General features: G+C 39.1%; 3 protein-coding genes across 8 annotated transcripts in view; 2 read left to right on the top strand and 1 right to left on the bottom strand.

Moving 5' to 3' along the window:
* The window catches only part of LOC143040970 (U4/U6.U5 tri-snRNP-associated protein 1), a 45,740-nt gene extending 45,043 nt beyond the window's left edge, over positions 1-697 (bottom strand). For both annotated transcript variants that reach the window (XM_076212412.1, XM_076212413.1), the window contains exon 1: positions 504-697. In XM_076212412.1, the coding sequence (XP_076068527.1) occupies positions 504-622 (119 nt within the window). In that variant the 5' untranslated portion in view covers positions 623-697. The remainder of the gene's footprint in view (positions 1-503) is intronic.
* Positions 698-824: 127 nt separating this feature from the next.
* LOC143040972 (uncharacterized) lies at positions 825-15,907 on the top strand. Its single transcript, XM_076212422.1, has 2 exons — positions 825-964; positions 12,816-15,907. The coding sequence occupies exon 2, from the start codon at positions 12,845-12,847 to the stop codon at positions 13,979-13,981; it is 1,137 nt and encodes a 378-aa protein (XP_076068537.1). The 5' UTR covers positions 825-964; positions 12,816-12,844; the 3' UTR covers positions 13,982-15,907.
* The window catches only part of LOC143040971 (uncharacterized), a 33,707-nt gene continuing 18,530 nt past the window's right edge, over positions 974-16,150 (top strand). Inside the window, exon 1 of one of the 5 annotated variants that reach the window (XM_076212418.1) lies at positions 974-1,096. The gene's annotated coding sequence lies outside the window, so the exon portion shown is untranslated. Of the gene's footprint in view, positions 1,097-5,166; positions 6,800-16,150 lie in introns of those variants that run through there. The other 4 variants (XM_076212421.1, XM_076212417.1, XM_076212414.1 and 1 more) reach the window with 4 other exon arrangements.

The following is a 16,150-nucleotide window of genomic DNA, read 5'->3' as shown; positions in this document are numbered from 1 at the left end:
CAGAAAGTTGTAGAGCCAAACTCCTAGCTTCCCTGAGATTCCTAGATCCCTTGCCTTATGGAGGAGGACACCGTGGTCCACCTTGTCGAAGGCTTTAGCAAAATCTAGGAATACTATGTCAACATTTCTCCCCTCCGATCAACATTTCTCCCCTCAATTCAATCTCAAGGATTTATTCCTGTACCACGGAAACACATTTTTCACTTCTTACTTTTTTGCATTTGAAAGATCTACTTTTTTTCTACTACGGTTAGGAAATTTAGGTTAGGAGCCTAATTGGACTTCATGTGATGTTAAATATGTGTTTGCGTGATTCTGGAATATTACCAATCTCGAGTACAATATTTTTTAATATATTTTTCATCACTGACGTTTAGTAGCTACTCGTAACTAGTAACTAGGATTAAAACTAGTTACTAGAGAAAATATTAAAAAAAAATTTTTTAACCAATTACGGTATTACCACCCTAAGTGACCCTTTCCCTGAGCACCATTCAACTTACCTATGATGCTTTTCTCTATCTCGCTCTTTTGATCTAGATCTTGACTTTCGCCTCTTCTTCTTTTTCTCTTCCTTGTTTCTTTCTCTGTCTTTGTCTTTACTTTTCTTTGACGATCCCATTTTCGCAAGTGACTTATGCCAATACACTACTCTTACGTGTTTACACTAAAACGTTGTGTGAACAAACCATAACGTGCATAAACCGCTATATTAGCGGTAAATATGGAATAAGAAACAAAAATATCAACTCATACACAAGTTGAAATTAGTTTTTTATTCAAATATGCACGATAAATGTCACCACTGAAACGAAATGTACACATCTTCTATCATGACATTTTTACTATTCTAGCAATTAGCCAATATCATCAGCGCGAGATTCGTAACGCGAACATGTTATAATGTTTCCGGCCAAACTTTGTAGTCAAAATTCTTTCCTCTGTGTTTGTGACTAAATAATACGTGAGTTTATTGTGTTTCCTTCTTGTTCAGTGAAGTAAACATGTGCTGGCTGTCGGTAATGACTACTTCGATCTTCACATGACGTTTCACCTCTGCTAATAACCGGGTGGCATACTATCAATAACGGGAAGTGTATGGACTCGTGTGATTTTTTTAATGTACAAATATAATTTGTGTATATGCATTATATATGTCAAGTGAAATCCAATATCTAATCCATCAAAGTGAAACCTTTCACTGGTAATCAGTATAACCATGGATTAAGTTGACAATAGTTTTGTTTATGTTGTTTTAGGGGGATATTGAAGACTCCATATGGTTGACTTTTTACTAGTATGTGACACCCCATGAAGATTAGGACCACCCATTATTAGATTAATAGAACATTTATTGTTCCAATATAGCGAGTTGTATTGCCGATTGGATGGCATATGCTGCAAATATAAAATGGCAATAGGTTACCCAAGGGAGCTTAGGTTAGGTTAAGTAAGTAAGGACTAGGTTGGGGTTCAATTTTACTTTTTCTTATACAAAGCATGCAGTTACCATACCTTGTCAGTAGGGTTTTGGTGTTAACACCGTGATCAGTCTGGGGATATACTACTCCCATATCTGCCTGAGCCTCGCATATTGGAACTGAACTGCGGTTGAATTTGTTGCTGCTCCTCTTGAGGGTGGGCTGTGTGAGATTGGAGGCTTTTCTGGGATGTACAGGAATTTGTCTAGCCTCCTCGTGAAAACCTCTGCGCTGACACCCGTGAGGTCCCTTATCTCTCTTGGGAGACAGTTGAAGAGTCTTCATCTAGGTTGTCTTCATTCGCTGGGAGCATCCACTTATGGACCTTCTTTCGCAGGTCCTACCAAACCTTGGGTGGTGTTTCCCATTTGATACCACCTTAATTTTGTGGTGAGTATGGTGCTATGCCCCCTGGGATTTTACAGATGTAAATCACTATATAGTGCTCTCTGCATCTCTGCAATGAGTAGAGCTTGAGGTTTTTCAGCCTCTCCCAGTAATTCAGAGTCACTGACTAACATTCTTGTGAACAACCTCTGGACCTGTTTTAGCACTTGTATCTCCTTGACTTTATGTGGAGACCATGGATGGCATCATACTCCAGCATTGACACTACCAGCGACTTCCGCAGAGGTAGCGAGTATTAAGGCTTCCTGGTCTTGAAGATTTGGAGGATCAAAGGATTACAAAGGATTACAAAGGCAGAGCATGCTGACAGGAGACCTTTTGGTCCATATCTAGGTCGGATGCGAAAAAAATCTTGATAATAAATGAATAAAAAACTATAGTAATGTCAATAATTAATAAAATACATAAATAAATGCATAGGCATTCATTGTAGGCAGGCAAGTGCGATTCGTGTAGTCTGGAGACTATTCGTCAGCGTCTGTCTGTCACCGGGCGGGTGCAGGGGAAATTGCTTCGAGTAACATTGGTTGGTGCGATGGTGAAATCCTTGTACAGGTGGGGGCGAATGACGGGGCGATGGTGAAATTCTCCTACAGGTAGGGGGCGAATAACCACCCACTCATTTTACGAGCAGCACTAGTGTTGTAGGTTATGTGTGTTTTGAAGCTACAGTCATCACTCATACACACCCCAGGTTTCTCAGTATTTCCTTTGTTTTTATTTCCTCTGTGCCCACTGTATACCAGTACTCTTTTTCATTTTCATATAACTCATAACTTATCAGTTCATTTTTCTTGTTGTTGAACACCATATTGTTTTCACTTGACCACTTGTATACTGCCTCCTGATCTTGTACTCTTTTGTAATCCTCTCTGGTTGTAATTTTTCTAGAGATCCTGGTATTATCCATGAACAAGGACACTGGATGTTCTCAACCCATGGTCTGTCACTTATCATGCTCAGGAAGACCAATGGGCCAAGCACCAAGCCCTGTGGTACTCAACAACAAAGCCACAAATTAGTAAAACTACATGCTTAGGGGTGTTATGTGTCTCTTCAGCAGATAGATTAATTGGAAGTTCTTTTTTTGACATTCTGGCAACTGTGATTTGCCTCTCCCCACCTCCCCAACCTCTTTTCCTCTGCTACAACCATTAGGATTTGTTATTTGTTTACTTACTTTTATGCTTGGGGTTATGTTGCTGCCCTCCTTCAAGGATGTAAACCTTAAGTAAGTTCTTATTGATCATAGTTTTGTTTCCAGTTCCAGTTCATAATGTCTTTCAGATTGGAATGTTTTTTATTTGTTTATTAATTGTTTAATTTCTGTAGTGTCTTGTGTCAGCTGGGAGCATATTGAATACTCTAGTGACACAATTCTAAAACATTCTGTCTCACATTTTATTAGTCAGTGGTTCAAACATTCAATGTATGTGCAATGTATTTCTCACTTTGATATTTGTGGAATATTCAGTAAAATCAGACAATTTTTCAAATACTTGAGTTTCCCTGATCTTATTATTTTATAACTGAGAAGGCATATCTTGTATTTGATTCTTGTTTATGTTGGAAACCAAAGGAGAGAAAGTGGTAGATGAAGGGGAACATGTGTGAAAAAGTGTAAAGAATCAATCAGTAAATTGTTGCCTTGAGTTCCACTAAGGTTAAAACCTGTAGTTCCACAACAGCTGGCAATAGTCCTCGGAACCTCCCACAGATCTCTTTGGGAAGGAACTTAAGACTGTGTTGTATCAATGTGGGACTTTCTCTGTCACCAACTGAAAGTTTTAAGGAGAGGAGAGCAGCTGTCAGTTCTCCATGTGTGGAAAATTGTAAGAACTACAAACTTGATAGAGAGAGATCTTGGGCCCAACCTGGAGACCTTCAGGACTGAGGTGAGGTGGTTGGCAGGTTCTTTAAATAGGTAGCTTTGCTGTCCATCTTTCAGGACCACCATATTGGTCCATAGAGTGATTTTGTCATAATAAATTTACAATTTTTGTCATTTACATGGCTTATCAATCACTTAATAAGTGAAGCTACATTCTTTAGGATTCTAGATTCTTCATCCAGAGCACTCATATGGGGAGATTAGAAAAGATAGGTCATTTTCCTCTTATATTGCAAGAAGTTACCCATTTCTGTGGTAGCCCACAGAGGTTGTGAGGTTAATCTTTTGTGTGCATATAGTTTTTGTTTCATTACTTATTTTATTACTCTATGATGATCTCTTACTTTTCCACTTTAAAAATTACATATATTTGCATTAAAGTCCATCTTCCACTCCAGGCTGGAATAAAAAAAAAAATTGTACCCACATGTTTCCACATATACATATGTGTATATCCCAACTTCATTGAGTTCAAGTGATGAGAAGTATATTGCATCACCACAACTTTTTCACATTTGGAGAAGACATTATAATGTCGAAAAAGCCTCACCTGACCAATTGTTTAGTAAGCATTGGTCAGCACTATCCCTGAGTGTTGAGGACAAGGGGAATTTGATGTTGTGATGCCTACAATATAAATAATGTAATTGAAGCCTTTTGTGGAAATCAGATGTGTGCTTCTGCCATGTCAAAATCTCAGTCATTGTATAAATGTACAATATATATATATATATATATAGTGTTATAAATCAGAGTTTAATTAACCACATTAATCCTCCATAAATGTAGACCAACATTAATACAATCTTGTCTCGGTCGTCCTGTAGCATTTTATAATCTTCATAATTTCTTACACATTTCATGATGTAGGCATAGTCTGTTTTATCGCTCATGTTGTTGGTGCAAACCTCATTTGGAACATTGCAGGTGCCAGGCCCGAAACCTGAGGGACTCCACCGGTCACTCCACCAGTCACTGGGTTGGACAGTCTAACATTTCTCCCTACACATTTTTGCTAAATTGTCATTCTCAACTAATTTATTCACTAACCTAAGCTTCCTTTGCTGTAACTCTTCATTATATTTTTAGATATACAATCTTTTGTCTCATTTTGATTGTGCTTATTTGCCTCCTCCAATTGTTTATTTAATTCTCAGATTGTCTATTTCTGTTTTGTGTTTCTTTCCCTCTAATTCTAACCTTACACTTCTTTTCTGGGTAAATTTCGTGGACTTGCCTGTTTCTGATTTTTTATTTTCACTTTCAAACACATTGTCATCTAAGAAATAAATAAAGAAAAAAAGTGGGGGAAATTGGCATTTGATCATCCTCCTGTTACATTATTTACATTCAATTTCTCATTGTTTGAGATTTTCATTTTGTTATAAATCCCTGCTATTGTTATTCCCCATTTTTATGATTGAAATCCCCTCATCCTAATTAAAGAACAAGAATTTCGTATACAACCCCTACCCCTCGTCCTCACCATCACCTTCAACCACAAACCTATTTGCCACCTGCCCTTACCCACCCCAACACCTGCTACCCTTCCACTCCAAGGAAAGATATAGCCCTGGAGGGGAAACCATAGAAAACGTAATAGAGGACATCAACTACACACCAGTAGTCTCCACCATACAAACCACCCCCCTTCCAAACAACCAAAAGAAATCCTGCCCCTCATTCACAAGACTCGTTGGAACAGTTCAAATCGTGCCGCCAGCGAGTTGGACCAAGGCCATGGTTTATTATATAACACTACATAGTCCTCTGTAATGGGGAGTTCGCGACGGTAAACCCAATCAATCAATCAATCAATCAAATTAACACACTGACATTTAGAATGTTCGATTTACACAACACCCTACCACGGGCGAACCAGCCTATCTCCCATCATGAAACATATGATGAAGGCATGACAAATGGCTTAAGATTGTCGACAAGGGTAGAAGCTAAACTCAAGTCTATAACAACAACACTACCCTCCCGGATGTGAGCTCAGAGCTCGTATAGATTGCCCAGACAATGGGTAAGGCTGTGATCTTGCATACGCGCGCGCATGCACATACACATGTACATGTACGCACTTACATGCACACACACACACACCACACACTGCTTGTTGGTATTGCGCTACCGCGCTCGACTGTTACCTCGGCAAATTGAGTTTGAGATCCTACTCAGGGCTGAAAAGCATTGCAAATACTCCATCTTTTGTGGACAAGAAATTGATGTGTTTGTGTGTGCGTGCTTGTGTCAATGAACTCGACACTGATCGTTTGTGTAGGTCTCAGTAAGATCCTCTTATGTAAATTAATTCATAAGAATACACACACACACACGAAAGGCATGGAAATTATTGATACAGAGGATCTAATACAATGGGATAGTAGAGATACAAGAGGACATGGAAAGAAAATCAAGAAAGACAATTATAGAAGAGACCTGAAAAAGAACAATTTTCCCCATAGGATAATAGACGTTGGAACAGATTAGATGAGAATGTGGTGTGTGCAAAAACGATACACAAATTTAAAAAGTTTAGATAAAACGAGATATGAAGACGGGATACCTCAAGCATAGCTCCCCTTCCCGTAAAATATAATAGATAAACACAACTAGGTAAATACACACACACACACACACACAACATTCTCTAACAAACATAGACAAATAATGAATCAACAAATAAATAGCAGTGGGCGTGCAATCGTCTTCGGTTGTTGCTAAACAGGAACTCCCGCGCGAGTTGCAGATCGGTTATTTTTGTCTTGTTTGCCGCTTTGGTGACTGTGTGTGTCTTGGCTGCCAGTCTCGCCAGTACAGAGGTTTGTAACGGCCGCTTAGACCTACATGCATCGGTATATATTTTTTATTTTGATGGAGTAAAGAATCGACAGGAAAGTCTTCTCTTGGCTTCACGCACGTCATATTATCTACAAGGACAGACGCTCATAAACGGGTATAACAACATTGTTTACTAGACGCAAGTGCAAAAGGATAATCACCAAATCATAAGGTAAGGAATATAGATTTTATTTGGTCTTATTCATTTATTTGTTTTTATTTATTGATTCTTATTTATTTATTTATTTATTAGAAATTAGAAAATACGCTGTCATGTGAAAGCAAAAACACACGAGTCCAACACGTGATCCAAAGACCAAGGTGATCCACAAGTAAACGCACACATTAACACGCACATACGCTGTCGCCAGGAACAAATGCCAAAACAGTTGGATAACGGGAGAGACATTTATGTTAGTTAATACGAGAGTAGCATTTCAATATATTAATGGAAACGTGAAGAAAAATCTGATCTGCCGTAGATTGGAATACGCAACAGCATTGTTGTCGCATAATAAGTAAATAAACAAACAAACAAGGTAGATAACTAAATAGAAAAAAAACAACAACACTAATGAGCCCTAGCTGGGCTGACAAAATAATAATAATAATAGTAGTAGTAATAATAATAATAATAATAAATAGATGAACTGGGGTAGGTCGTACTGGGAGGAGGATAAAAAAAAAGACGACAATTATACAAGTAAAACCGTAAAAATGCGTGGAAAAGATAGACAGTAAGATCTGGTATGTGGAAGAAACAAGAAAATTCAGGTTTACGACATCAAATGGTTTAAAGTTTTATAATATATATTTATATATATATATATATATATATATATATATATATATATATATCAGGCGCGGATCCAGGAATGTTATTGGGGGGGGGGGGGCGATAACCGATACCTGAAACACGCCGATATTTTAACCCCAAGAATAATGCTGTTGGCTTGGAGATTGGTCCAGAAACCTAAGTCTGTTTTGCTCGCAATTGTATGTAAAATCATATATAATTCACAAATATAATTCAAAGGAGAATCAAACTCGAGATGATTAAACAATGGTAATGGACCATTACGGTTCTTCATACTCGGGGCGTTGGGGGGGGGGGGGCGCCGGGCCCCATGCCAATAATATTCAAGCCAATAATATTACACAAGCTCGTCATCTTGATGTTCATTCACGATGCGGTTGTGTGTATGTGAGATTCTCCCTACATTCACAGAATGGGGAGGATTTTCGACTCAGCGTGAACTGGCATGGTTTTTCTATAATTTTAGATATTGGTTGGTTGATTATTCTCACTCAGTACAGGAAGAAAACAGGATCATGATAACCATTTAATATTAAAGACTAGCTTTGGACCCCTTAGTAATTTACTGACCCCTTTCGACCACCCTAGCAATCTACTGACCCCCTTTCAACCCCTTGGATGGTTTCATCGACCCCCTAACAATCTACTGATCCCCTTTCGACCCCTTGGCTATTTGTCGACCCCTTGGATGATCTCATCGACCCCTAGGGGTCGATATCGACCACTTTGGGAACACCCCTGCCTTAGATCAATATATAACGAAATGGCAAAGCTGTTTAAAAAGAATACACGTACAGCGAAATGTAATTATGAAAATAAGGTTGCTAGTCAAGCAAGATCCAACCCAAAGGGTTTCATCTCTATAGAACAAAAAATTAAGAAAGAATAGAACCAATTACAAACGATGAAAATGTCATGATAGAATCGGAGGAAAAAATGAGTGAGGATTTTAACAGTTATTTTCTATCTGTGTTTACTAATGAAAGGTTAGATAAAGTACCTGAGTGCGATCCGATTTTCAGAGGGGATGAAGAAAGTAGTCTATCTAATATCAGCATTAGTAAAGTAGAAGTAGTCAAGCAGATTGAAAGATTTAAAACTACAAAATCCCCGGGTCCAAACGAATTTTTTCCGAGAATGCTAAAGGAGTGTAAATTTGAAATCTGCGACCAGTTAACTGAAATGTATGATAAATCAGTAGATACTGGTTTTGTGCCTACTGCTTGGAGGCAAGCAAACGTTGTTCCTGTATTGTAAGAAAGGAGATAGATCGTCTATATATAACTACAGGCCAATTAGTTTGACATCGATTATAGGAAAAATGCTTGAATCAGTAATAGTAAATAGACTCAGAGAACACATCGAAAGACATAATTTAATTCATGATTCACAGCATGGTTTCTCCAAGGGTAAGTCATGTGTGACTAATCTTCTATCCTTTTACACTAAAGTATATAAGGCGTCAGATAACAATGATAATTACGATGTTATTTACCTTGACTTTAGCAAAGCGTTCGACAAGGTGCCACACCAGAGACTACTAAATAAAATCAAAGCCCATGGCGTAGGAGGAAAAGTGTTAGTATGGATTAGAGCTTGGATTAGTAACAGAAAACAGCGGGTCACCATAAATGGAGTAAAATATAGGTGGGGCATTGTTACTAGTGGGGTCCACCAGTGCTCAGTTTTGGGTCCCTTGTTGTTCATGTACATAAACGACTGACTTAGACGACGGGATAAATAGTGATGTTAGTAAGTTTGCGGACGACACTAAAATAGGACGCCTAATTAGGTCAGGAGACGACGCCCAGATTCTGCAGGATGATCTTAACAAATTGTTCACGTGGTCGGTGAAATGGCAAATAAACTTCAATATCTCTAAGTGTAGCGTGTTAAACGTAGGGCTACACAACCCCGAAAATAGATACAGGCTAGATAACACGTTTTTAGACAAATCTGAGTGCGAGAGGGACTTGGGAGTTGTAGTGAGTCCGGACCTTTAAACCAGGAAACAATGCATTAGCGCCAGGAATAAAGCTAACAGAGCATTAGGTTTCATGGCTAGGACGGTAACGAATAGAGGTGCAGAGGTAATTATTAAACTCTATCTAGCGATAGTTAGACCCATCCTTGACTATGCGGTACAGTTTTGGTCTCCGTCCTACAGAATTGACATCAATTCACTAGAATCAGCACAAAGAAGAATGGCCAAAATGATACATGGACTCAGAAATTTACTTTACGAAGAGAGGCTTAGGCACCTTAACTTACACTCTCTGGAAAGACGCAGAATGCGGAGTGATGTAATAGAGGTGTTCAAGTGGATCAATGGCTTTAACAAGGGTGATGCAAACAAGGTTCATCATATTAAAACAACAGGGCAGGACTCGCAGTATTGGTTATAAACTGAACAAATTTAGATTTAAAAAAGGAAATAGGCAGGAATTGGTTTACTACTAGGGTGGTCGACGAATGGAATAAACTTAACCATGTAGTAAGCGCTGAAACTATCAGTTGTTTTAAAAAACGATTAGATAACTATATGGATGGGGATGACAGGTGGTGATGGATACGGAGCTGCCTAGTGTAGGCCTTATGGTCTCTTGCAGTCTCCTTCATTCTTATGTTCTTAAAGAATCGAGCACAGCATTCAAGAAATTGGTGAATCACACGCACACATCACCTGGAGCTTTGTACATTTTTCCTCCCCACTCCTTGATGATAATGTTACTGAATTTTGACAATAGTGGGAATGTAAACTATTCAAAGAAGTAAGAAATAATAACGATATACTAATTGTGATAAATAGAAGAATAAATCTGGTGTGTTGTGATCTGGTCATGGATATAAATATGGATTCCATAATTTTGAATGTGGACAATACGCTTGATAAGTCATGTTATGTTGCATAACGGCCTGAAAAAAGCCTCATGTTTATTTGAAAGCACTGTTTTGTTATTTTATCTTTCCTAGTGGCTGTTCACACACACACACACACACACACACACACACACACACACACACACACACACACACACACACACACACACACACACACACACACACACACACACAATCACACAACACAAAAAGAAATATCAGAACACCTATCAAACCTTGACGTCAGAAAATCACATGGCCCTGATGGAATTGCAATTTGGATTCTAAAGGAATGCAAAGAAGAACTAACGGACAAAATACACAACACAATAAACATCTCACTCAAAGAAGGAAAGATACCTAAAGACTGGAAAAATCCTAACATTGTACCAAAATATAAAGGAGGAAACAAGAAAGAACCTACCAACTATAGGCCAGTATCACTAAGAAACACCATAGCCAAAATGTGTGAGAAAATCATCAAGAATAGATGGGTAAAACATCTGGAAGACAACACATAATAAACCCAAGACAATTTGGGTTCAGACAAGGAAGATCATGCACCGCAAACTTAATATGCTTCTACTCAAGACTAATAGACATAGTGCAAGAAAGAAATGGATGGGCTGATTGTGCCTTCCTAGACTTGCAAAAAGCTTTTGACAAATTACCACACAGAAAATTACTAAAAAAAAAAAAAGCTGAAACACATAGGAGGAATACAAGGGAACCTATTAAAATGGATGGAGGACATCCTGACGGGTAGAAAGATGAGAGTAGTGCTCAGAGAAAAATATTAATATTGGAAAAAGGTAATCAGTGGAGTACCGCAAGGATCTGTATTGGCACCAATAATGTTTGCTATTTATGTGAATGACATGGACGAGGATGTGAAATGTTACATGAGCTTTGCAGACGACGCCAAACTGTTAAGGAAAGTAGAAATTGATAAGGACTGTGAAGCACTGCAGGAAGACCTGATTAAGGTATGGAACTGGAGTCAGAAATGGGAAGTGGACTTTAATACTAAGAAGTGTAGCATAATGGAGTTTGGAAAAAGCAAAAACAGAATATCAGGAAAATATACAATTGGAACCAAGGAGGTAAAGAAGGTAGGATCGGAAAAAGATTTGGGGGTAATTATCACAAACGACTTGTCCTAAGATAAACAGATGAACAAAATTGTCGGGGAGGCTTACAACTTGCTAAGATCAATAAAAGTGGCATTTGCATACTTGGACGAAGACATGATAAAACAAATATTGGTTACATTGATAAGGCCTAGACTAGAGTATGCGGCGACATTGTGGTCACCCAGTACCAAAAAGAATATAAAGAAAATAGAAAGAATTCAGAGAGCAGCAACAAAAATGGCACCTGCACTTGCAAATCTATCATATGAGGAGAGATTGGCTAAACTGGAGTTACCGACGCTGGAGCAAAGAAGAGAGAGAGGTGACCTACTGACCATCTACAGAATCATGAAAGGCACAGATATACTCGATAGAGAGGACTTACTAAACTGGGACAAGAGAAACACAAGAGGACATGGAAAGAAAAAAACAACATAGCTACAGAAGAGAACTGAAGAAAAACAGTTTTCCACATAGAGTAGTGGACACTTGGAACAAACTGGACAATGAAATAGTATGCGCAAAAAACATTCATGAGTTTAAAAACAAACTAGACACTGCGAGATACAAAGGCGGGACACCACGAGCATAACTTCCCTTTCCGCAAAATACAACTAGGTAAATACACACACACACACACACACACACACACACACACACACACACACACACACACACACACACACACACACACACACACGCAAACACACACACACACATACAACTCATGACGCAGTTGGTAGAGTTTCCGGCTACCACTACGGAGGTCCGGCTTCGAATCCTGCCCAGGGCTGAAATAATTTCAGTATCGCTGCGCTTCGAGTCGTTACTCCAACTCTCTTGGGCGGGAAGTTGGGTGTGTGTGTGAGTGTAAGGTCACAGCATTACCCATAGATCGGTCATATATGAGCTCTGAGCTCTCTTCCGGAAGGGAAATAACTGTCAATCATAAGTCCAACACGTGATCCAAAGAACATGTGAATCACACACACACACACACACACACACACACAGCATTACCCATAGATCGGTCTTATATGAGTTCTGAGCTCTCAGGAGGGAAATAGCTGCCGATCACGAGTCCAACACGTAATCCAAAGACGATGGTGAATTACACACACACACACACACACACACACACACACACACACACATGTATAATTTATGTATGTATATGATAGTGTACTTTAAGGGTGCCAGTAATTTCAAGTAGATTTTCTGTTCGTAGAGATTAACTCAATCATTTCAGAACCTTTTGGACAATGCACTGCGATCAGCCTCTTTGCTGTGTATCTTTCCTTGGTGGATAATTTCCAAAAACATTCTTCGAGATTGCTTGAATTTTCTTTTTGTTTCAGAGGCTGACAAGCTTCCATGAGACTCGACGATGGAGCTGAAAGAGTTTCCGCCTCCAGATTCTCTAAAGAGACTGGAGGAACTGAATGACTCTTGGCTTGAGAGGTGCTTGGCCTCCTATTGGTCCAAGAGGGTCGAGGTCCGAAGATGGTCTTATCAAGCCCCCGAGACACGGGAGGGCATTCTCAGCGAGATGTTCTTTGTCGATGTCGACTACGTCATCGATGGTGAAGAGAAAGAGGAGGCTTTGGTCTTCAAGTTCCTACCTCGGTCGGAGGAAATGCTGGCCTTAGTCGAGAACCTCTGGGCCTCTCATCGAGAGATCACGATGTACAAATTCCTCTTCAGCGAAGCCATGAAGAAGGTCTACCATGAACTGGAGATCGAGATCCTTGTGCCTAAAGTCTTTTATGCAGAGATGGCGTCTGGCAGCATGACACTGGTCATGCGAAATCTTCGTCGTGATGGATTTCGTACGATCGTCACCACGAAAGGTCTCGGCTTGTGGGACCTGAAGACGTATATGAAAACCATCGCCATGTTCCATGCATGTGGGGTCGTTTACAAAGCGAGAGAAGGCCGAGAAAGTATGGAGTCCTTGAACAATCCACCTGTCAACTTAGAATACTGTGGAAGCTTGGTCAAGAACGGTTTCGTCTACCTCTCGAAGTTGTTTTCGGGTTCTCCTCTGTCCCCTGTTTTCTTCCAGTGGTCGGAAAGGTGGAAGGACATACTGAGTCTTCTTTCGAAAAAGATGACGATGCAGACGTGCGTGAGCGGGGATTTTTGGGCCAACAACGTCATGTACAATGGCTTCACAGGGTCAGTGAAGATTTTGGACTGGCAGTTTAGTCACTTTGGGAACCCAATCCAAGACATTGTAGTCATGTTAGTGATGAGTGGAGATCCTTCGGCCTTGGAAAACCACTTGTACGAAATCTTGGGTGTGTATTGGGACTCTTATCGAACAGTAGTCCATAAAGGAGGTGTAGAAATCGAGGGAACCTTTACCGATCTGCTGGAGACGGTGGAGAGTCTGTGGATATATGGCTTGGCTGTGCTCTGTATTGGCATTGACATGTTTATAGAAAACGGAGTCAATATAGATGCTCATTTGGTGTCGGTCGTTAATTTTCTCGACAAAAGGGGCGTGCTCAAAATTGAATGAAGTGATCTTGGAGAAAGTTCTAGACTTTGTTTATAATGATGGAATATGTTTATACAAGAATTGTCCTTACTCTTGTTCCAGCTGTGTGGAAGTGGATACACAAAAAATAATGCCATGAGCAGCCTATTGCTATCCTACAGGGGCGTACTCGAAATTTAGCTCTATGTAATTCCACAGTAAAGTTCAAATTCCTGTACTTTAGCATTCATTCATGCTCAAGGGCAAAAAAGGTTATCTCTAGCTATAATGTGAAGATCTTAGAAGGATTTAGATAGACGACTGGAAATGATCCTCAGGGAAATGGATAATTTCCTTTTGGATTAAATGGTGCCCCAACTCACTGGAAAGCCCTGTACTAAGGGCCAAGGTTGTAACTCCCCAAGGAGTTTATGAATCCTTCTGAGACGACACTAAGGGCCATATTTTTAAAACGATCTTTCGACAGACCTGGCGAACGCTGTCTACGCATAGAAAGTAGAAATGTATTGACATTATATATCGGCCATACTTATGGAAGATTATCAGTAGAGTTTTTATGGATAAGTGAGGAAATAAGATAAAATTTAACTAGAAGACCAGGTCAAATTAAACTTGTTAAAACTACTGCACACCCAGGAAATTCTTGAATATATATTTCATAATGCTATCAGGAGCCAAGTAACCTGCCTTACCATTGAACGCCAGCTTCGTTATTAAACGATAAAGAAAAAAATGGGGCGTGAATGCGTCTTGGAAACTGTAAGATGGATCGGGCGTCTACCAGGATTATCCACTGGGTAGGACTATGCTCTGGTGTGGTTCCCCACCTTTTCTCTCCTCCCACTCCCCCTCCCCCTCCCCACCCCCTCCCCTCTCCACCCCCACATCTACCTGAATTGACATACCTGTTGTTGCAGTAATAATGTTTTAACAAAATATATATTTTTATTAAAGACCTATTATTATATGTAAAACTATACCGAATACACACACACACACACACACACACACACACACACACACACACACACACACACACACACAAGTTAGATGAGAAAGTGGTGTGTGCAAAAGCATTACATGAATTTAAAAATAGTTTAGATAAAATGAGATATGAAGACGGGACACCACGAGCATAGCTCCTCTTCCCGTAAAATACAACTAGGTAAATACACACACACACACACACACTGTATAATGCAGTTGAGTTTACTAAATTTCTGTTGTGACTTGTTCATAAAAATGTTGTCCTTTTGAACACTGAAAATATAGGTCAGTTTGAACATCTATTTATTGGTATGTTGTTTGATTATCCTCGTTTTTCGTTTTTTTTTTATTCTTATTTTGTATACACGGGCATAGTGTAGGCTTTGAAGTAAATACAAATTTCTTGAATGTTATTATTTCAATTTTTTGTTGTTCGTCATTTGATATAATTTATGAGATATTCATTCGATGATATATAAGTGTTCATTCTTGTGGGCCAATGCAGGACCTCCTGTCTAACCACAAAAGAACGTAGATTAGCTGTGGAGTTCTAATTGGAAATGAATGATTGGTGATAGAGTTGAAGACAAATAATTTTAGCTGTTTCGCATGTAGATTTCATTTAGAAATAGAAATAAATTTTGCCAACCGCTTATAACAGATCTGGCGAAATTTATCATGGAGGAAGAAATTAGTCTGGCTTTCTGGTTTAATTGACTTCGCTTTGGAGTTTATAAAATATATATACGTAAGTTTCATAAGTATAGTTAATAAATTTAGTCAAACTCTAATTCATAATGGTAGAAAACGTTCCCCAGGGTTGGCTAAAGGTTGCCATGATTCGGTTGGACAAACACCGAAGCGGCATGACGTCATGTCGACTCATCCATGTTCGACGTGTTTTATTATCATTGTTATTGATATTGTTATCGTCATCATTATTATTATTACTATTATTATTAATATAGATATTATTGAGGACGCTTGATATATTTTACAAAGCCCTTTAGAGTGAGGTTCATTATAGAAGATTGTCTAATTGGTATTTTACGTAAAAAAAAAAGTGCGTACGCGTGTGTGTGTCTGTGCGTGCAGACAAGTTTGTGTGTGTGTGTGTGTGTGCACGTGTGTGTTTGTGAGATAATTCATTTAGTTAGTAAGGGACATCACTGAAATGCATAGATTCACCTGACGACTGCAAGA

Source organism: Oratosquilla oratoria, chromosome 30 (genome assembly GCF_046742065.1).
Source record: "Oratosquilla oratoria isolate Oo_2021 chromosome 30, ASM4674206v1, whole genome shotgun sequence".
Lineage (NCBI taxonomy): Eukaryota > Metazoa > Arthropoda > Malacostraca > Stomatopoda > Squillidae > Oratosquilla > Oratosquilla oratoria.
This window is presented reverse-complemented; position numbering and strand designations above follow the sequence as displayed.